Genomic DNA, 17,734 nt, shown 5'->3' on the forward strand with positions numbered 1-17,734 from the left:
GGCATGAGTGTGCGATCATTCCTCCAACAGCCACGCCTCGCATGCCTCCCGAGCGAGCACTCCCTTGGGGGATATGGCAGGGAACGGGGCAATGGGGAATCTGGACAGTAAGCAAGGAAGAGCATCCTTGTAGCTCTGAGCGTAGCATCTCATGTAGCTGTATGAAGGGCATGGGGGAAGAAGGCACGGGGGCATGGAATGAGCCTGGCTGAGAACAGGACTGGTCTGAAGGTCTAGAGGGGGCATGAGTATAGAGGTTGGAGATGAGCTAGGCTTTCTAAATTAAATTATAAACACACTGATGCTGGCTAACTCTCAAAACACACACACACACACACAATTCGTTCACTAGACTGTTGTAATGGTGTTCTGAGGAGCAAAGGGAGCTCTGGAGGGCAAGTGTTTAGAAATGACAGGAATCACAACAGCCCTGTCCTTGAGAGGAAGCCCTGTTATATGACCAGTGAAGAGTGGAGAATGGGGGCAAAGGCTGGGATGCATGGCCATGGCTGCATGGTCCCCCTGGTGGTCAAGAGGGAGGATACCTGTGGCACGACAAAGGGAAGTTCTGCCTGGCACGGCCGGTGACAGAGGGGCAGCCATTCTGGCAGCAGACAGCCAGAGCCCAGGGGCGACACAGGCGAGGCTCCCATTTAAATGCACAAGGGTGCTGGGGATACTGCAAGCAAACATTTAACAGGTGACAGTTCCTCAAAGGGTCAGGCTTATGGGAATCATCCTAAATTTCGTGTTTTTAAAAATGTTTCTGAATAAAAAGTGTTCTCTTCAGAAACGTAAAATTTCTTTAAAAATACACATTTGCCTATTGCATAAAAGTAAGTCTGTAATAGTGATAACATATAACACAGCAAAGTGCTTTTTTCCCCCCCGGAATCAGTTGTGAAAAGGAGGGGTTGGCCTGATCGGAGGGCTGAAGATCTAGAATCTCTCTCGTCAGTTACTACTTTTGTGACTCTTGAGAAATTCTCTGTGTCTACATTCAAAACTTCCCCCTCCTCACACCTTCCCCCACACCAACAGAATAAATGACAGGTACCATGGTGGGGACATTTTTCTGGCTCCTGGTACGGTGCCTGTCATTTAGAAGTGGTATTCATGTAAGTGTTTCCTGAGCCTAATTTATTTTGACCTCTTGCACTAGGCATTTTAATGAGTGAATTTCATGACCTCCGTTTCTCTAAGGTATTGGTAACTTTTCAGGTCCCACTCATAGTAGTGTAGGACTCTGTAGTTCATATTGAAAAGTTACAGTTGCTGATGATACTTTGTTATTTAAATAGCTTCATACGGGGAATGCTTCTTGTAAAGTTAATTGCCCACATCTCTGTCGGTCCATGTTTCTATTGAAACTGAAGCTGCATAAAGAAAACATTTATAAAAGAGGAAAGAGTCAAAGTTTTTAGACTTGCTGATTGATATATTTTCCACAGCTCATGGAGTTGCATGGGTTGGAACTGGAAAGGTTCTAAGAGTCATTTAGCCCATGAGTGGCACCTGTGAGGTCTGTGGCAGTCAGATGGGCATGGCTGCTGGGGCGGATACAAGAGAAAAGGTCAGAGGCTCTGCCTAGGTTTCCTGGGAAAGGGCATGGTGACCTGTCACAAGTTCAGCCAGGAGAGGCGGCATGCCAACAAGCAGGCAGGGTGTTTGCCATCCTGAATTCACTTCCCTTATTGTGCGGATGCAGAAACTTATGCCCAGAGGAGGGGAAGGACTTGCTCAGGGTCACCTTGCTACTCAGTGACAAAGCTGACTCTGACTTCGAACTCAGACATAAACCCAAGAAGAAGAGAGGGTCAAAACAGATGCATCTTCATTTCTTCCGGAGGATGAATTTCTTCTGTTCAAAGCCACCATTGGAATCTTTGTTGTGCCCTTGTGCTTTTCTGGGCCTGATTTGGCAACCTCAGGAGGAGAGCATGCTGCGTTTTGCAAATGTGTGCAAATAACAAACATGCCTGTTATGTCCTAAGCAGACTCATCACACATGCATTGGGGCAGGTGGCAAAATGCAGTCATGCAGCCTGGAACGAAAAGTGTTGCACACGTAGTTGCTTATGAGAAATTCAGTGTTAGAATGTAAATGCCTTCCTGGCCCAGGGGCAGTATAATTGTTCCATTTCTCATAATAAAATGCTTATATGTCTAAGATGTTGATTCTAATCTCTCTTCCTTTTTCTGTCTCCTCTTCCTCCCCTGCCCCTACTTTTCTGGTATGTTTCTTTGTTTTTCTTCACAGGAAAAAGTAGAATATGCCTTCCTGATTATTTTTACAGTCGAGACATTTTTGAAGATTATAGCGTATGGATTATTGCTACATCCTAATGCTTATGTTAGGAATGGATGGAATTTACTGGATTTTGTTATAGTAATAGTAGGGTAAGTCCCTTTTACTTTGGGGAAATGTTGATTTGGAAAATGGAAAATGGGAGGTGGAGGTTGGGGGGAACGGTAACAAAACGGTAACATTTTTAGGGAATGTTGTTGCTCTTTTATGCCAGCTGTTGCACCAGAACCTCTCAGGAGTTCTTTTAACGCTGATGATGCTGCTGTCAATCTCTGGGCAGAGACTAGTTTGAAATTCTCTCGTTGTTACTCCCCTTTTTAGTAACATGTTATAGATGGGAGTGTAAGCTCCTAATGTGAAAAGCTTTACCTAACAGGGTCTTGGATCTCCAGAAATAGACCAATCCTGTTGGTGATTAGAGTCAAGTGAGTAGAGCTTTTAATACTTAGTGCCAATGTTAAGTTAAAAAAAGTAAAAAGTAATAAAACCTTCATAGCAGTGAGGTACTCTGCTATTTAACATCCCTTGAGCAAAGCTATTAATTTTCTCTCTTCCTATTTTTTTTTTTTTTTTGCTGACTTGTGGGAGAAACTCTGGCATACTACAATTCCATTTTAAATAACGAAACAAGTGTCTGGATAATGTCATGTATCTGGCATAAAATGAAATAAGCTAGAAAATGCAGAGAAGCAGGTGTTCCACCAAAATCCTGTTGCAGGAAGAAGACATCAGTAGTTTTAGTTAAAGGAGAATGTTAAAATAAAAAATAGTGGCCTGTGTTATTTTAGTCCTTCCACACCTGGAAATGCTGCCAGGAAGAGAAAAATGAATCCACGTTACAGGAATGCTGGGTCTTTGGACCAAATACCCATGTAGGAAGATAAGATATATCCTTTTTCCCAGTCTTAGTTATGCTAGCTGTAAAGTGAGTTGCTCCTAAAATTATGTTTTTGTAAAGAGAGGTTTTTAAATAGCCTCTCTGTTTTCATCTTCATGACTTCAGTGAACTGCTTTTTACAGTTGAGCAAGGTGATTTTTCTTGTGGATTATCCTTTTATCATGAATCTTTTGCCTTTTCATTGGAAACGAAATCTGCTGGGTATTGGGAGAGTGGAATTGGTTGTGGGCCTTCCTAGGTCCTTTCAACCTAGGAAGTTAATATGAGATCCTGATTGCCCGATGGGACAGTTAGACTTGTGGGAAACAAGTTAGCTTTTGCAAAACCCCCACAGCACATTGGCATTTAAGGCATCATTGCAAAAGAAGTGCACCAAAATGAACAGGTGGCAGATATGTGCCATACTTTCCTGTATTTGATGGACTCTGTCAAGGAATGGCAGGCGGGAGCCTTGCAGGTATGTTGGTTCTGGGATAATCTGGCTGTGCCTCTTCTGCCACTGGAGTTTTCGTTCAGCTGGGAATGGAGATGCTTAGCCCCATTTCTTTCATCACCATGCTATGATCACCTCAGATTTCTGCCTGGAGACGTTTTTCACACTACAGCACAGCAAAAGGACAGGGAACCAAGTGGAGCATGGTGGTCTTATTGAGTTAAGGAGACAGAGACGAGAGTTTGGGGAGGCAGAATATGGGAAGGGAGGGAGCTGTTTAGAGAAAGAGCTTCATAAATATGCCTTAGAGTCCTCTTCAGTTTTGGCTGAGGGCTAAGCTACACCTACACGGAGTTATGAGTCCATGAGGCCAGGAAAGACCACTACTAGGGAAAAGAGAAAGATCAGGGAGCTGTAAAATGAATAATAACCAGGGCTTACAAAGGACTAGAAGGCGTTCAAATTCTGACTAATTAGGGTGGAAAGACCTCATTGAACACCCTGGACTGTCAGTAGAGACCCCACAGGGCCATTAGTAGTGGTGCTAAACTGGTTCTAGAGCAGGGGCTGGCAAACTGTGGCCAATGGGCCAACTCCTAGCCCATCTAGCCTGCCACCTATTTTTATAAATAAAGTTTTATTGTAACATGGGCACGCTCATCTGTTTACATAGTTCAGTTTGAGTAGTTTAGGTCCACAAAACCTAAGATATTTAAATATTTACTATCTGGCCTTTTACAGAAAAAGTTTGCCAATCGCTACTCTAGAGTACAGAGACTACCTGAAACCCTTGCTTACAATGTTTGAAAAGAAGTCTGAAAAGAAGCAAACTAGGCCGGGCATGGTGGCTCATGCCTGTAATCCCAGCACCTTGGGAGGCCGAGGTGGGTGGATCACCTGAGGTCAGGAGTTCAAGACCAGCCGTGACCAGCATGGTGAAACCCCATCTCTACTAAAAATGCAAAAATTATCTGGGTGTGAAGGTGCGTGCCTGTAATCCCAGCTACATGGGAGGCTGAGGCAGGAGAATTGCCTAAACCTGGGAGGCAGAGGTTGCAGTGAGCCAAAATCGTGCCACTGCACTCCAACCTGGGTGGCAGAGTGAGACTCTGTTTCAGAAAAAAAGAAAAGGAAACTGATATGCTAACTGAACTGCCTGCCAGAAGACAACTCAACATTGTTTAAAGGAAGACAACAAAATCCAGACACGGAACATATGAAGGAATGTAACCCATAACCAGGAGGAAACTCCATCAGTAGAAACAGATCCTGAAATGACAGAGGTGATGGAATTAGAGAAGGACTTCACAAAACTGTAAAAACTACTATTATACATATATTTATGGACTTAAAGGGATACATGATTATAGTAAGGAAAGATGGGACAATATTTAAAAAATTGAACTTTAAGAGATGAAAAATATATCCAAAATGAAAAATTCTCTGGATTAGCTTAACCTCAGCTTAGACACTAGAGAAGGAAAAATATCAGGGAATTTGAACATATAGCAATAACATGAAGAATAATGATTGAGAAGAAAATGAATACCACCTCTGTGACCTGTGGGGGAATATCAAGTGGTCTAACATGTGTATATTTGGGGTCTCAGAAGGAGAGGAGAGAAGAGACAGAAAAAATATTTGAAGAAACGGCTCCAGATTTTCCAAATGTGATGAAAAACTAAACTCACAAGAAGCTCAGCAAACCCTGAGCAAAATAAACATGAAGAAAGCCACATCAAGGCACATCATAATTGTAATCAAATTGTTAAAAACTGAAGATAAGGAGAAAACCTTAAAACAGAGAAAAAAGTCTCAGACTATTTGTCCACAGCTGTGCAAGCCAAGACAATAGAGAGGCATCTTTAAAGTACTGGGGGAAAATGTCAGCCTAGGATTCTCACTCAGTAAAATGTCTTTCAGAGTTTAAGTCAAAATAAAAACTTTTTCAGACATGCCAGAGTTTCAGAATTAATGACTAATAGACCTGTACCTCAATCAGTGTTAAAGACAGTTCCTCAGGGCTGGAGGAAAATGACACGAGGTAGAAAAGTGGATCTACACAGAAAGAATGAAGAGTGCCAGAAAGGGTAAATATGTGGGTACATACACAGACATTTTCCCCCTCATTTAAAAGTTTCTTTAAAGGTAATTATTTAAAGCAAAAATAATAACAATGTATTGTAGTGCCTATATCTTCTACAGAAATAAAGTACATGACAATGGTAGCATGAAGGACAGGAACAGGGAAATAGCCATATGGTCTTGTCATATACTTATACAGTAGTTGGAATGATTAAATGTTATCTGAAGATAGACTGTAATACCTTCAAGATGTATATTGTAAACCCTAGAATATGGATTGGCAAACTACAACCTATAGACCAAATCTAGTTTGAGCCTTTTTTCCCCCACCATTGACAAAGTATTTTATTGGCTGCCTGCTTTGGCAAAAAAGTTTCATTGTAATTTAGCCACATTCAGTCATGTCTATGGCTATTTGGTGTTATAATGGCAAAGTTGGGTAGTTGTGACAAACCCTATGGCCTGCAGATTCTAAAATATTTACTATTTGGCACTTTATAGAAAATATTTATTGACACTTGCCTTAGAGAAGCCACTAAAAAAAAAAAAAAAAAAAAAAATCCCGGGTATATCTAAGAAGCCTATAGTAGAGATTAAATGGAATTTTTAAAAACCCTCAATCCAAAACAGGCAGGGAAGAAGAAAAAAGGAACAAAGGACAGGACAAATAGAAAACAAATGGCAAGTTGCTAGATTTAAACCTAGGTAAACCTAGATTTAAACCTTATTAAAATCATTATCACAAAGAAAGGATAACGGCCTTTGTGTCCATGTGCTCTCATCATTTAGCTCCCACTTGTAAGTGAGAACATGTGGTATTTGTTTTTTTGTTCCAGTATTAGTTTGCTAAGGATAATGGCTTCCAGCTCCATCCATGTGCCCACAAAAGAAATGATCTTGTTCTTTTTTATGACTGCATAGTATTCCTTGGTGTAGTTGTTCACATTTTCCTTATCCAGTCTGTATTGATGGGCATGTAGGTTGATTCCATGTCTTTGCTATTGTGAATAGTGCCACAGTGAACATTCACATGCATGTGTCTTTATGGTAGAATGGTTTATTTTTCTCTGAGTATATACCAAGTAATGGGATTTCTGGGTCAAATGGTAGTTCTGTTGTTAGTTCTTTGAGGAATTGCCACACTGCTTTCCACAATGGTTGAACTACTCCCACCAACAGTGTATAAGCATTCCTTTTCCTCTGCAACCTCGCCAGCATCTGTTATTTTCTGACTTTTTAAGAGTAGCCATTATAACTGGTGTGAAATGGTATCTCGTTGTGGTTTTGATTTGCACTTATCTGACGATCAGTAATACGGAACTTTTTTCATATGCTTCTTGACCACATGTATGTCTTTTGAATAATATCTCTTTGTGTCCTTTGCTGACTTTTTAATGGGAGTTTCCTTTTTTCTTGTGAAGTTGTTTGAGTTCCTTATAGATGTTGGGATATCAGACCTTTGTCAGATGCATAATTTGCCAATTTTTTTTCTCATTCTGTAGGTTGTCTCTTTACCCTGTTTCTTTTGTTGTGCAGAAGCTCTTAAGTTTAATTAGGCCCCATATGTCAGGTTTTGCTTTTGTTGGGATTGCTTTTGGCATCTTCGTCATGAAATCCTTGCCCATTCCTATGTCCAGAATGGTATTGCCTAAGTTGTCTTCCAGGGTTTTTTATAGTTTTGGGTTCTACATTTAAGTCTTTAATCCATCTGAGTTGATTTTTGTATATATAAGAAAGAGGTCCAGTTTCAGTCTTGTGCATATGGCTTGCCAGTTATCCCAGCATGTTTTATTGAATGGGGAGTCCTTTCCCCATTGCTTTTTTTTCGTCCCCTTTGTCGAAGATCAGATGGTTGTAGGTGTGTGACCTTATTTCTGGGCTCTCTACTATGTTCTGCTGGTCTGTGTGTCTGTTTTTGTATGAGCACCATTTGTTCTGGTTACTGTAGCCCTGTAGTATAATTTGAAGTTGGGTAATGTGACCCTTCTAACTTTGTTGTTTTGTTTAGGATTGCCTTGGCCATCCAGGCTCCTTTTTTGTTCCATATGAATTTTAAAATTGTTTTTTTCTAGTTATGTGAATAATGTCATTGGTAGTTTGATAGGAATAGCATTGAATCTGTAAGTTGTTATGGGCAGTATGACTAATTAACTGATACTGAGTCTTCCTATTTGTGAACATGGTGTGTTTTTCCATTTATTTGTGTCATCTCTGATTTCTTTGAGCAGTGTAAAACCATGAAATTTCTCGTAGAAAATATTGGAAAAAATCTTTATGACCTCAGCGTAGGCAGAGATTTCTCAGGTTACAAAAAGCTCCAGTCATGAAAGAGTAATTGAAAATATTGACTTTATCAAAATTTAAAACTTTTCTTCAAAAGACAGTGTGAAGACAATGAAAAAGCAAGGCACAGATTGGGAAAATATTCACAATACATACATCTGACAAAACACTTGTATTCAGAATATATAAAGAACTCTTACAACCCAATAGTAAGAAGACAACCCAATAAGCAAGTAGGTAAAAGATTTGAACAGATCTTCACAAAAGAAGATACGTGGATCGTCAACAAACATCTGAAAAGATGCTCAACATTGTTAGTAATTAGAGAAATGCAAATTAAAACTATAGTGACAGTACTGCATACCCACTAGTATTACTAAATGTAAAAAGACTGAAAATACCAAGTCTTAACCAAAATATGGAACAACTGGAACTCTCATACACCACTTGTAGAAATGGAAAATGGTATAATTACTTTGGAAAAAATGCACCCGTTTCTTACAGTGTTAAACATAGACTTACCATATGACCATATTACCAGTTCTACTCTTAGGTATTTATCCAAGAAAAATGAAAACACATGTCCACAAAAAAACTTTATTCATAATAGAGAAAAACTGGAAACAACTCATATATCCCTCAATGGGTGAATGGATAAACTCATTGTGGTGTATTTATATAGTGGGATATTACGGAACAACAAAAAGAAATGAACTGCTGATAAAATAACGCAGATGAGTGTCAAAAACATTATGCTGAGCAAAAGAAGATGAGCCAGGACAACATACTATGTGATTCCATTTATATGGGTTCTAGAAAAAAAAAAAAACTCTAGCAATAAACGGCCAATCACTGGATACTCAAGGCTGAGCTTCGAGGGAAGCTCTGCACGAGGCTGTGCAGGGGGCACAAGAGAATCATTTGAAATGTTGAAATCTTCTCTATCTTGATCATGGTGTTTATTACTTAGGCTTATGCATTTTTCAAAACTCATCATACACTTTAAATAAGTGTGTTTTATTATAGATAAATTAAACTGCAATATAAAGTGATTTAAAAAGCAAAAAAAAAAAAATCTAGGAAACTGAAGCAGAACTGGACTCTTAGAAAAACTTCAGAACATCAGATTATTTTTTATATAAAATATGCACGAAACTGGAGTCAAAGAGCGGAAGAAAGGTTTTAAAAAAGAAAAAGAAGAATTATGATGTCTTCATTTGAATCAAATTCCTACTCACTAAAGTTTCCAACTGCAGTCTGTATCTCAATCCAATGGATTTTCCATTCCAAGTCAACAGTGACCTATTGCTTTTGTCAAGATTCCCAATAACCAAGACGTTAAGAAAGTAATTGATATTTCTAAAATGTTAACTGTTAATGTGACCACAAGAGGACTCAGTGTGTCTGCCAGAGCTGAAGTTATTCCTTTAGAGAAAAGTTTGATCTAAGCCAGCTTTTGTCCCATGCCTCTAAATTTTCAATTAAGATATATTTCAAGCATTCAGGCTCTGTTGCTTAAGCTTTTTTAAGAACATGACTCCTCATTCTGGTGCTTCTGACTTTAGTCAGTTCAGACAGCTTCTTGTTTTTTTCTCCCACCTTGGGGTAAACTTTTAGTAATAATCTAGAGTCAGTTACTCCTTTCTCATCCTGTCCTTATCTCTTCGGGCCCATGGTACTTTTTTGGAGAGGTGTGGTGGTGAGGAACAGAATCACGGAATAGTAGAGTGGAAACGTCATTCTCTGAGTCGTTAAATCCAGTTTTGTCATTTTACAGAGAGGAGAACTGAGGCCCAGAGGAGGAGAGGGACTTCCCTAATATCTCATAACTCTTAGGAATGGAAACCAGCCCTGGCCCCTTGCAGCCCTGCACTGCCTGGGAACACAGCCTGCTTTTCTCTCTGACTTGGGCTCTTTGGTAATAAGAGAGAGACATTTTTCATGTGTTTTCAAGGACATTGCTGAAGAACAAGGAATAAAGGGACCGTGAAGTAGATGTTGCAAAACACGGATACTTGAAAGCAGTCTTCAGTCACTACCTGCATAAATTACTTTGCTAACCCTTTGGGATGAAAATTCCTGTGGCTTGCACATTGCAGAAGAGTTTGAGGTTTTCTTTCTTTCTTTTTCTTTGTTTTTTCTGAAGCTATGAATTTGTTTTGGAGGAGAGACTTTTCACTTTAGCCTTGCTGCAGGGATTTACAGTAATTTTGTAAAAACCATGCTGAAGAGAGAGAAGCCTGTCATAAATCTGATCTGTTTCCTCAGTCATAACTAGGGAGAGCTCACCATCTGAAGCTTTGTAGAGGTGGAGACCGGGTTTGTTGCTAATTGATATACTGTTACTAAAACAAAGGATTGATCTGTCAATGCCTCGGAACTACACAACTATACCCAGTCAGGGCTGCCATCAGACCACCCTATGTTTTATGGACTTAGTGTCTTGGCAGCCCAGAGACATGCCAGTGGGGGCAGTTTCTGCTTTGTCTGCTCATTAAACTCTGGAGACCTTTTCTTTGTTGCTGGGCCAGTCATTCCCACAATCTGATTGGCCAGAGTTGATGCTGTTTGAAATGGGCAAATTTTATACTTACTCTGAAAAACAAGCAATAATTCCAAAGAATATTTATTTAAAAGAGGAAAAGTAACTGTTAAATGAGCAGATTGCCTGAAAAGAGCTTTATCCGAACCTTCTAAGACTAGGACAAAATTTATTGTGGCTGCCAGGTACAGTATTATTCACATTTCAAAAGAGAGAATGATGATATTAATACCTTACCTTAGATAACTGCCTTTAGCCTTTGCACAGCTCCTTAGTATCTGTGATTTACATCCTCCAAATATCCCTATGAAGGTGAAGGTTGGGGTGTGTGTGTTAGTGACTACATTGACTACGTATGACATATTAAGATGTGAGACTTTGAAGTCATGCATTGATTGATTCATCAGATATTTTTGGAGTACTTCCTATGTGTCAGATACTGTAATAGGCTCTAGACTAGAATAGACCACATACACAAATGAGCAGAGCAGACCAAAACTCCTTGCTGTTACAGAACCTACGTTCTAGAGGGGTCCACAGGCCTGCCTTTACATGTGTTGCTGCTGGTTGTGTGACCTTGGACAAGCTACTTATTCCTATTGAGTTTGTTTTCTCATGTGTAACATGGTGTTCTTAATTCCTACTGCGTAACATTTTGTGAGAATTAATGCGACAATGTATGTGCAGTGCTCATGAATGGTAGCCACCAACACGACTGTGGTCATTGCAGTTTGCAGCAGTTCCACTTGTCATCATTGGGTTCCCAGGGAGTCCCCTCTTCTTTGGGAACAGACTTGCTCTCTGCTGCTCCATTGCGATAAAACCAGATGAGGTTAATCCCTGTCCCAGTCATTCTGGAGTTGGAGTCATCTGTATTCCAATTCCACAGCCCAGTTCTCGTCTTTGTCTTCCTTTGATTTAAGCAGCAGCCATACAGAATTAGCCCTTGTTCAGAAATAACACGGTTATCATCCTGTTTCGCTTCCCTGGGGTGACAGACTCTAACGTTTCTTTCTCTTTCTCTTCTTTCAGATTGTTTAGTGTAATTTTGGAACAATTAACCAAAGAAACAGAAGGCGGGAACCACTCTAGCGGCAAGTCTGGAGGCTTTGATGTCAAAGCCCTCCGTGCCTTTCGAGTGTTGCGACCACTTCGACTAGTGTCAGGAGTGCCCAGTAAGCACTTATTGTTTCCTAGAGTCAGGAGTGTGCTGGTTTTTCCTTCCAGGTGGGTCTCAGAATCATTGACTGGTGCTTCGAGGTGAGTTGCTCTGTGCCAGCCAGGGGTCAGCGGACGACTGTGGCCTCCTTCACAGTTGACAGGACACTCTGGCTTGCACTGTCACGTTGGATCCCTCTGACAGCCCCGAGAGGGGGACAGGTGGCAGTTATTGTCATTCTGATTTTGTGGACGAGAGAATGTTCTCTTGCAGAAAGACAAGGCATTGAGGTGAGACCTTGGGTTCAGGCCTTTAATTCCGGTCTATTTTTCCTCTCTGGCGACATGCTGCCATCCACTCCTCCACTCCCAGGCTTGCCCCTCTGAAAGTAGTGTGTTTGTGGATGAGGGTGTTGGAGGACTCAGCTGCCTGCCTTTTTTTTTTTTTCCCCCAAGTGAAGAGCACCAGAGGGATGGACTCCTGGAAACTGATTGGCTCCTCTACTCTCAGGACGGTGCTACTCAGCTCTGGGGGAAAGGATGAACGCTTCAGCTGGGTACAGGGCACAGGAGCACGTGCCTTGAAGGCTGTTGTGAGAACAGAATGAGATAATGGAGGGAGAGCCCCTAACGGATGTCTGGAGCACAGAGGCTCTCAGTGAGTGAGAGAGAGAGTTTTAGCCACTAGGCCCCACCATACCGCTCAGTGCCAGGCCCCACTGGGCTTCTGGCTCCAGGCCTCCAGGCCAGGTTAAATCATACCTGAGTTGGAACAGATGCCCTGTCTGTGCCCTGGCCAACGGCTGCAGCCTCTTATCCTTCCATAAGGCGTTTGGGGTTGCCTCACTGGGCTCTGCCCCTGACAGGACTCCTGTGTTGGGCACTTCCATGGGTAGAAGTCCTAACACCTTTCTGAGGGCTGGTGCCTCTGAGCAGGAATACGGGATTGCAGGGTGTGCCTGTTTTTCACAACTCATAAAGCCATCAGAAGAACACAGATCACATTTTTTGCCTCTCCAGAAGTTCTTCATGAAGTTTTTATTAAATTTGTTGGCACTTAAAATGCACCAAAAATCCTCTGGAAAAAAAAAAATTTCCAAATTTAACATTTTAAAATGTAGGAAGTAGTGTTTTATGTGTACTTGTTTTTCCAGATGGTTCATTTATTTTCATTGAAAAAGATCAGCACAAGTCAAAACCACAGAACTGTGTGGAATCAATTGAGAAAAACAGAAATACCTTGGAAATGACTGGCTCTGTTAAGTGTAACACGATTAAATGAGAAGTTCAGTGAGCAAACATGTTCTTCCAGATTTAGTTGTTATAGCTTAATCTAATTTCAAAGTAACCACGACAGCTTTTTCCCCCAAAGAGCAAATAACAGGACAGCCTGTCTATGGTACGTGTTGCATGCAGACTTTACGGGCTGCGGCTGTGCGCGTGTGTATGTGCGAGCCTCTAGCCAGTGAAAAATCCAAGAACTCACATAGCGTTGTGTTTGCTTCCTTGGCTAATGAGATATTTACTAATCAGCTAGTGCAGTGCTCCTAGATATTCTTGAGAATTCGTTTTAAACTGTATTTCTTCCTTTCACCAACAGACATCGCTGTTTGAAATTTGATAGGGAGATTTGTATTTAACTCTCCTGCAGGTCAGCGGGGAAAAGTGTGAGTCTGAGTCTTGTATGAGGACTTTTGAGCTTATATTTTTAACCATCTAGGTAGGGAACATCCCAGTCTCTCATCAAACTCAAACAGGCTTTTGAAGGAAGGGATCAGAGGTTGTCGGATGTGCTGTTTCTAATGCTGGTTGGCAGCCGTGGCCTGCTGATTACTTCTCTAGTACCCGAAGTTGTTAAAAATGTCTAGGAATGTTTGACTGTTTACACTTATCTTGGAATTGTTTAGTCCCTGCGAAAGAAAATCCAGACTGTTCTGTAAGACATAATTTTGTGTGCATGTGTGTATGGAAATATATATTCATTCAGTGAAACATAAATTTATTTCACAAGGTGGTGAATCAGGCATTTGTGGAGTTCTTAACCACCCACATTAAGAGACTGAGGGAGAATGGGCGGGAACCCAGAGCCTGCCCTGGAGACCAGGCCTCCTGACCCCTGTGTTGACGTCCCCCATTCTCTCCACGGCAACCTCAGCACTACGGTGCTGCTCGCTGTTTAACTTCTTCCCTTCTCTTTCCCTGTCCTTCTGTGTTGGACAGGGAAACATTTACCAAAGTTCAAGACTATCAAAATGGAAAAGACTCCTAAAGATCATCTGGTCTACCTGCATCTTTTAGACAGGAAACTGAGGTCTGTTGGAGGTCGTGACTTGTGTAAGTTCTCACAGCTAGTGAGTAGCCAGACAGAACCAGACTCACGATCTCCACATTCCTGACCCGGTGTTCTTCCCACTCCTGCCTCCTTCACTAGAGTCCCTTGAGATCCACTGAGATCTACCATACGTGTTGAGTATGTACAAAGGAGCTGAATGCAATAAAGTATACATGTTCACAGTCGGATACAACTTTATCATCTCCTAAAATGTGACCAATCTGAAATACAGTAGTTACTCTAAATGTAAAAAATATTCGCAAAGCTTACTGCCATGGAATTTAGAAGAGCTGACGGCTGGGGGTTGATTTTGCATGGCCCACTGGTGTCTCAAGAAAACCAAAACAACAATAGAAACCTGGCCATGGGCATTGGAACGGGTGTTGTCTTTTCCCTTCCATGTGTTCTCTGTAGGAGGAAAAACATATTGAAAATCATCCTAATTGATCATTTTTGAAAAAACCATGTGGACATTTACATATCCAAAGGTGTAGCACCCAGGGTTTTAGTTGTAATAGAGGTTGTAGCAAGTCAGGGTCGTGCTGAGTCTGAAATCCTCTTACTGCTTTTCCCTCACCATCCTGTCCTCTGCCTCCTCCTGTGCTGCTTATCACGGTAAAGGTTTGTCATTATTGCTAAGTCTTCTCTTTGCTTGCTGTATTCTGGTTTCTGATGTAAGCATCTCAGCTTCTTGCATTCTTTTTTTCCTGAATATGTATTGGGAAAGTGAGGTGATAGCAGAAGAGGGAACGTTTGAAGGTAGAGAGACAACAGGGAAGGACAGGGAAGGAGAAGGTAAGAAGGAAAAGAGGGAGCAGCACAGTTGTGCTGAGGTCACGGGGCCATGGAGAAGATGGGGGACACCAATGCAGGGTCAGGAGGCCTGGTCTCCAGGGCAGGTTCTGGGTTGCTGCCCATTCTCCCTCATTCTCTTGGTCCTGCAGACCCAATCCTAATCCTGAGTGCTGCCCCCATCCTTCTTTTCATGACCTCTTTTTCTCTCGCTTGATGGGTAGCCTTACCCACACTGTGGCACTGAGTATAACTCCATGGGTAGCTTGTATTAGGTTGGTGTGAAAGTAATTGTGGTTTTTGCCATTGAAAGTAATGTCTCTGAGTCTGAGGATTTCAGACTCAGCAAGACCCTGCCTTGCTAAGACCTCCATGGCAGCAAAAGTTTTAAATGTAGGAAATAATCGGTTTTTTTTTCTCTCTCTCTCCCTTTTTTTTTTTCCTTTTTTTTGGAGACGAAGTCTTGCTCTGTCCCCCAGACTGGAGTTGCAACCTCCGCCTCCCAGGTTCAAGTGATTCTCTGACCTCAACCTCCCGAGTAGCTGGGATTACAGGCGCACACCACCACACCCAACTAATTTTTGTATTTTTGATAGAGATGGGGTTTCATCACGTTGGCCAGGCTTGTCTCGAACTCCTGACCTCAAGTGATCCACCCACCTTGGCCTCCCAAATTGCTGGGATTGCAGGCGTGAGCCACCTCACAAGGCCAGAAATCGTCATTTCTCAAGTGCCTGTCTCTCAAGACCACATTTCAGCTTCAGGACACGTCTACCTTAATGTTATGTAATACCAACATCAAACCTTTTTTTTTTTTTTTTTTTTTTTTGAGACGGAGTCTTGCTCTGTAGCCCGGGCTGGAGTGCAGTGGCCGGATCTCAGCTCACTGCAAGCTCCGCCTCCCGGGTTTACGCCATTCTCCTGCCTCAGCCTCCGGAGTAGCTGGGACTACAGGCGCCCGCCACCTCGCCCGGCTAGTTTTTTGTATTTTTAGTAGAGACGGGGTTTCACGGTGTTAGCCAGGATGGTCTCGATCTCCTGACCTCGTGATCCGCCCGTCTCGGCCTCCCAAAGTGCTGGGATTACAGGCTTGAGCCACCGGCGCCCGGCCAACATCAAACTTAACAAGGCTCAAATCACTCTCAACCCTCCCCCTGCCCCTCCCACCTCCCTTATTCCTGGAGAATCTCCCTTTGAAATGCGTAGTTTTGTTGGGGGCACTGGGATTTTGCCTCAAGACCCTGGCTCAAATAACTGGTGTGCTCCATGGGTTCCTTCCTCTCATTCTGACTCAGTTGCTGAGTTCTGGTCTCATCCTGATCTTCACCCTTGCTACTCCAGCACTCTTGAACTGCCTCTCTGTGTGTCTGGCCTGCCGCTGCCCTGTTGGTCTTTCTAAAGCCGCTGCCTTTTGCCAGTGGTCTAGTCTGGCTCCATAACCCGGATTCAAAACCCACAACCCTGGCTGCAATCTACTTCTCTTTCCTGATTTTCTTTTCCACTATATAACCACCAATCAAGCCCATGCTGTGCTACTCTCCTCTGTGCTTTTGGTACTCTGTTCTTTCCTGAAGTCGCCTCTCTCCCATGCCCACCTGTGGAAATCCACCCCACCTGGCCTTTGGGCTGTGCCCAGAGGGAAGCTGCCTCAGGGCCCTTTCTTCACTTTGTTCATCCCTATTTGTTACCTGCATGGACCTTGGGGATCTGAACAAAGGATGATGAACGTGGGAATAAAGATAAAGACAAAGACAAAAGCATATATTTGGAAGAAAGGGTCACGGGGCTCCTTGCTTCTAGTTAACAAGAGCCCTGAGCTTTAGAGCCTTTCGCATTTTATTGGGTAAAGGAGATAGCGAGAGCGGGGAGTGGTTGTCCATAAGCTGCTTGATTTACAGCAGGCTTACAAGACTGCATTCTTCTGACAATAGGCTCTAGATATCCCAATAGATAACCTCAATGAGCACAGCACCAGGGAGTGATTGCCCTCAGCAAACCTGGTTGTAGGTGCAGTTGTGAGTTTGCCTGCATCCTGCATTCATGGTGGCATTCATGATAAACAGTTTGCTGTTTGATCCTATAGCCTCCAGTGGAATGCTGAGTTGGTCACAATCCCTTTGGCCTTCTCAGCTCCCAACACCTATTAATTTTAACTGTTGGATATTCATATAGCATCTGTGTGCTACCCCAGGGTAGAGTTATTTGTGTTTAATTCTGTGTCTCCTAGAATATAATTTTTTGAGGAAGACATTTTACATAAACCATCTTCATATTGCTCCAAAGCACCAAACGTTATGATTTCCACATGGTAGATGTTTAAGAGATTTTGTCAGATGGATGAAGAAATGCATAAATGAATGATGAACTTCGACAGTGGGCAGTCCCCTCCCTAGGCCTTAGTTTTTCCCTCTGTCTAGTGAGGGAGTTGGACTAGATGATCTTGAAGGTTCCTTTTCAGTTTGTCTCATATCCAGGCTTAATATTAATGAAAAGCTTTGAAATATCTCTTTGAATTGTATTACTATGTGTTCTAAATAAAGGAGGCATGAGTAGGAATTATATATATGAGTCATTGGAGTACCTTCCTGGCTCACAAACTTATTTTTTTTTTTTGTCTTTCCTAGGTTTACAAGTTGTCCTGAACTCCATTATAAAAGCCATGGTTCCCCTCCTTCACATAGCCCTTTTGGTATTATTTGTAATCATAATCTATGCTATTATAGGATTGGAACTTTTTATTGGAAAAATGCACAAAACATGTTTTTTTGCTGACTCAGGTGAGTAATGGGAATTATAGCTAACTTAATTTTAAAAATTTTTGGTTTTCCCCAAAGCAACTTTCATAGTTTGGGGAAAATCTAAAACAAAATAGGAAAAAAAAATGCCCAATATACCAGCACGTT

The 17,734-nt window shown here is 41.9% G+C and overlaps 1 protein-coding gene across 28 annotated transcripts in view; it reads left to right on the top strand.

Annotated features, from left to right (window-relative positions):
- Positions 1-17,734, top strand: part of CACNA1D (calcium voltage-gated channel subunit alpha1 D) — a 326,154-nt gene that overhangs the window by 156,122 nt on the left and 152,298 nt on the right. For all 28 annotated transcript variants that reach the window (XR_012431265.1, XR_012431267.1, XR_012431266.1 and 25 more), the window contains exons 4-6: positions 2,261-2,400; positions 11,582-11,724; positions 17,456-17,608. Coding sequence is in view for 24 of the 28 variants with exons in the window: in XM_005547396.5 (XP_005547453.1) it covers positions 2,261-2,400; positions 11,582-11,724; positions 17,456-17,608 (436 nt within the window). In the remaining 4 variants the exon portion in view is untranslated. The remainder of the gene's footprint in view (positions 1-2,260; positions 2,401-11,581; positions 11,725-17,455; positions 17,609-17,734) is intronic.

This window comes from Macaca fascicularis, chromosome 2 (assembly GCF_037993035.2).
Source record: "Macaca fascicularis isolate 582-1 chromosome 2, T2T-MFA8v1.1".
Classification (NCBI taxonomy): Eukaryota; Metazoa; Chordata; class Mammalia; order Primates; family Cercopithecidae; genus Macaca; species Macaca fascicularis.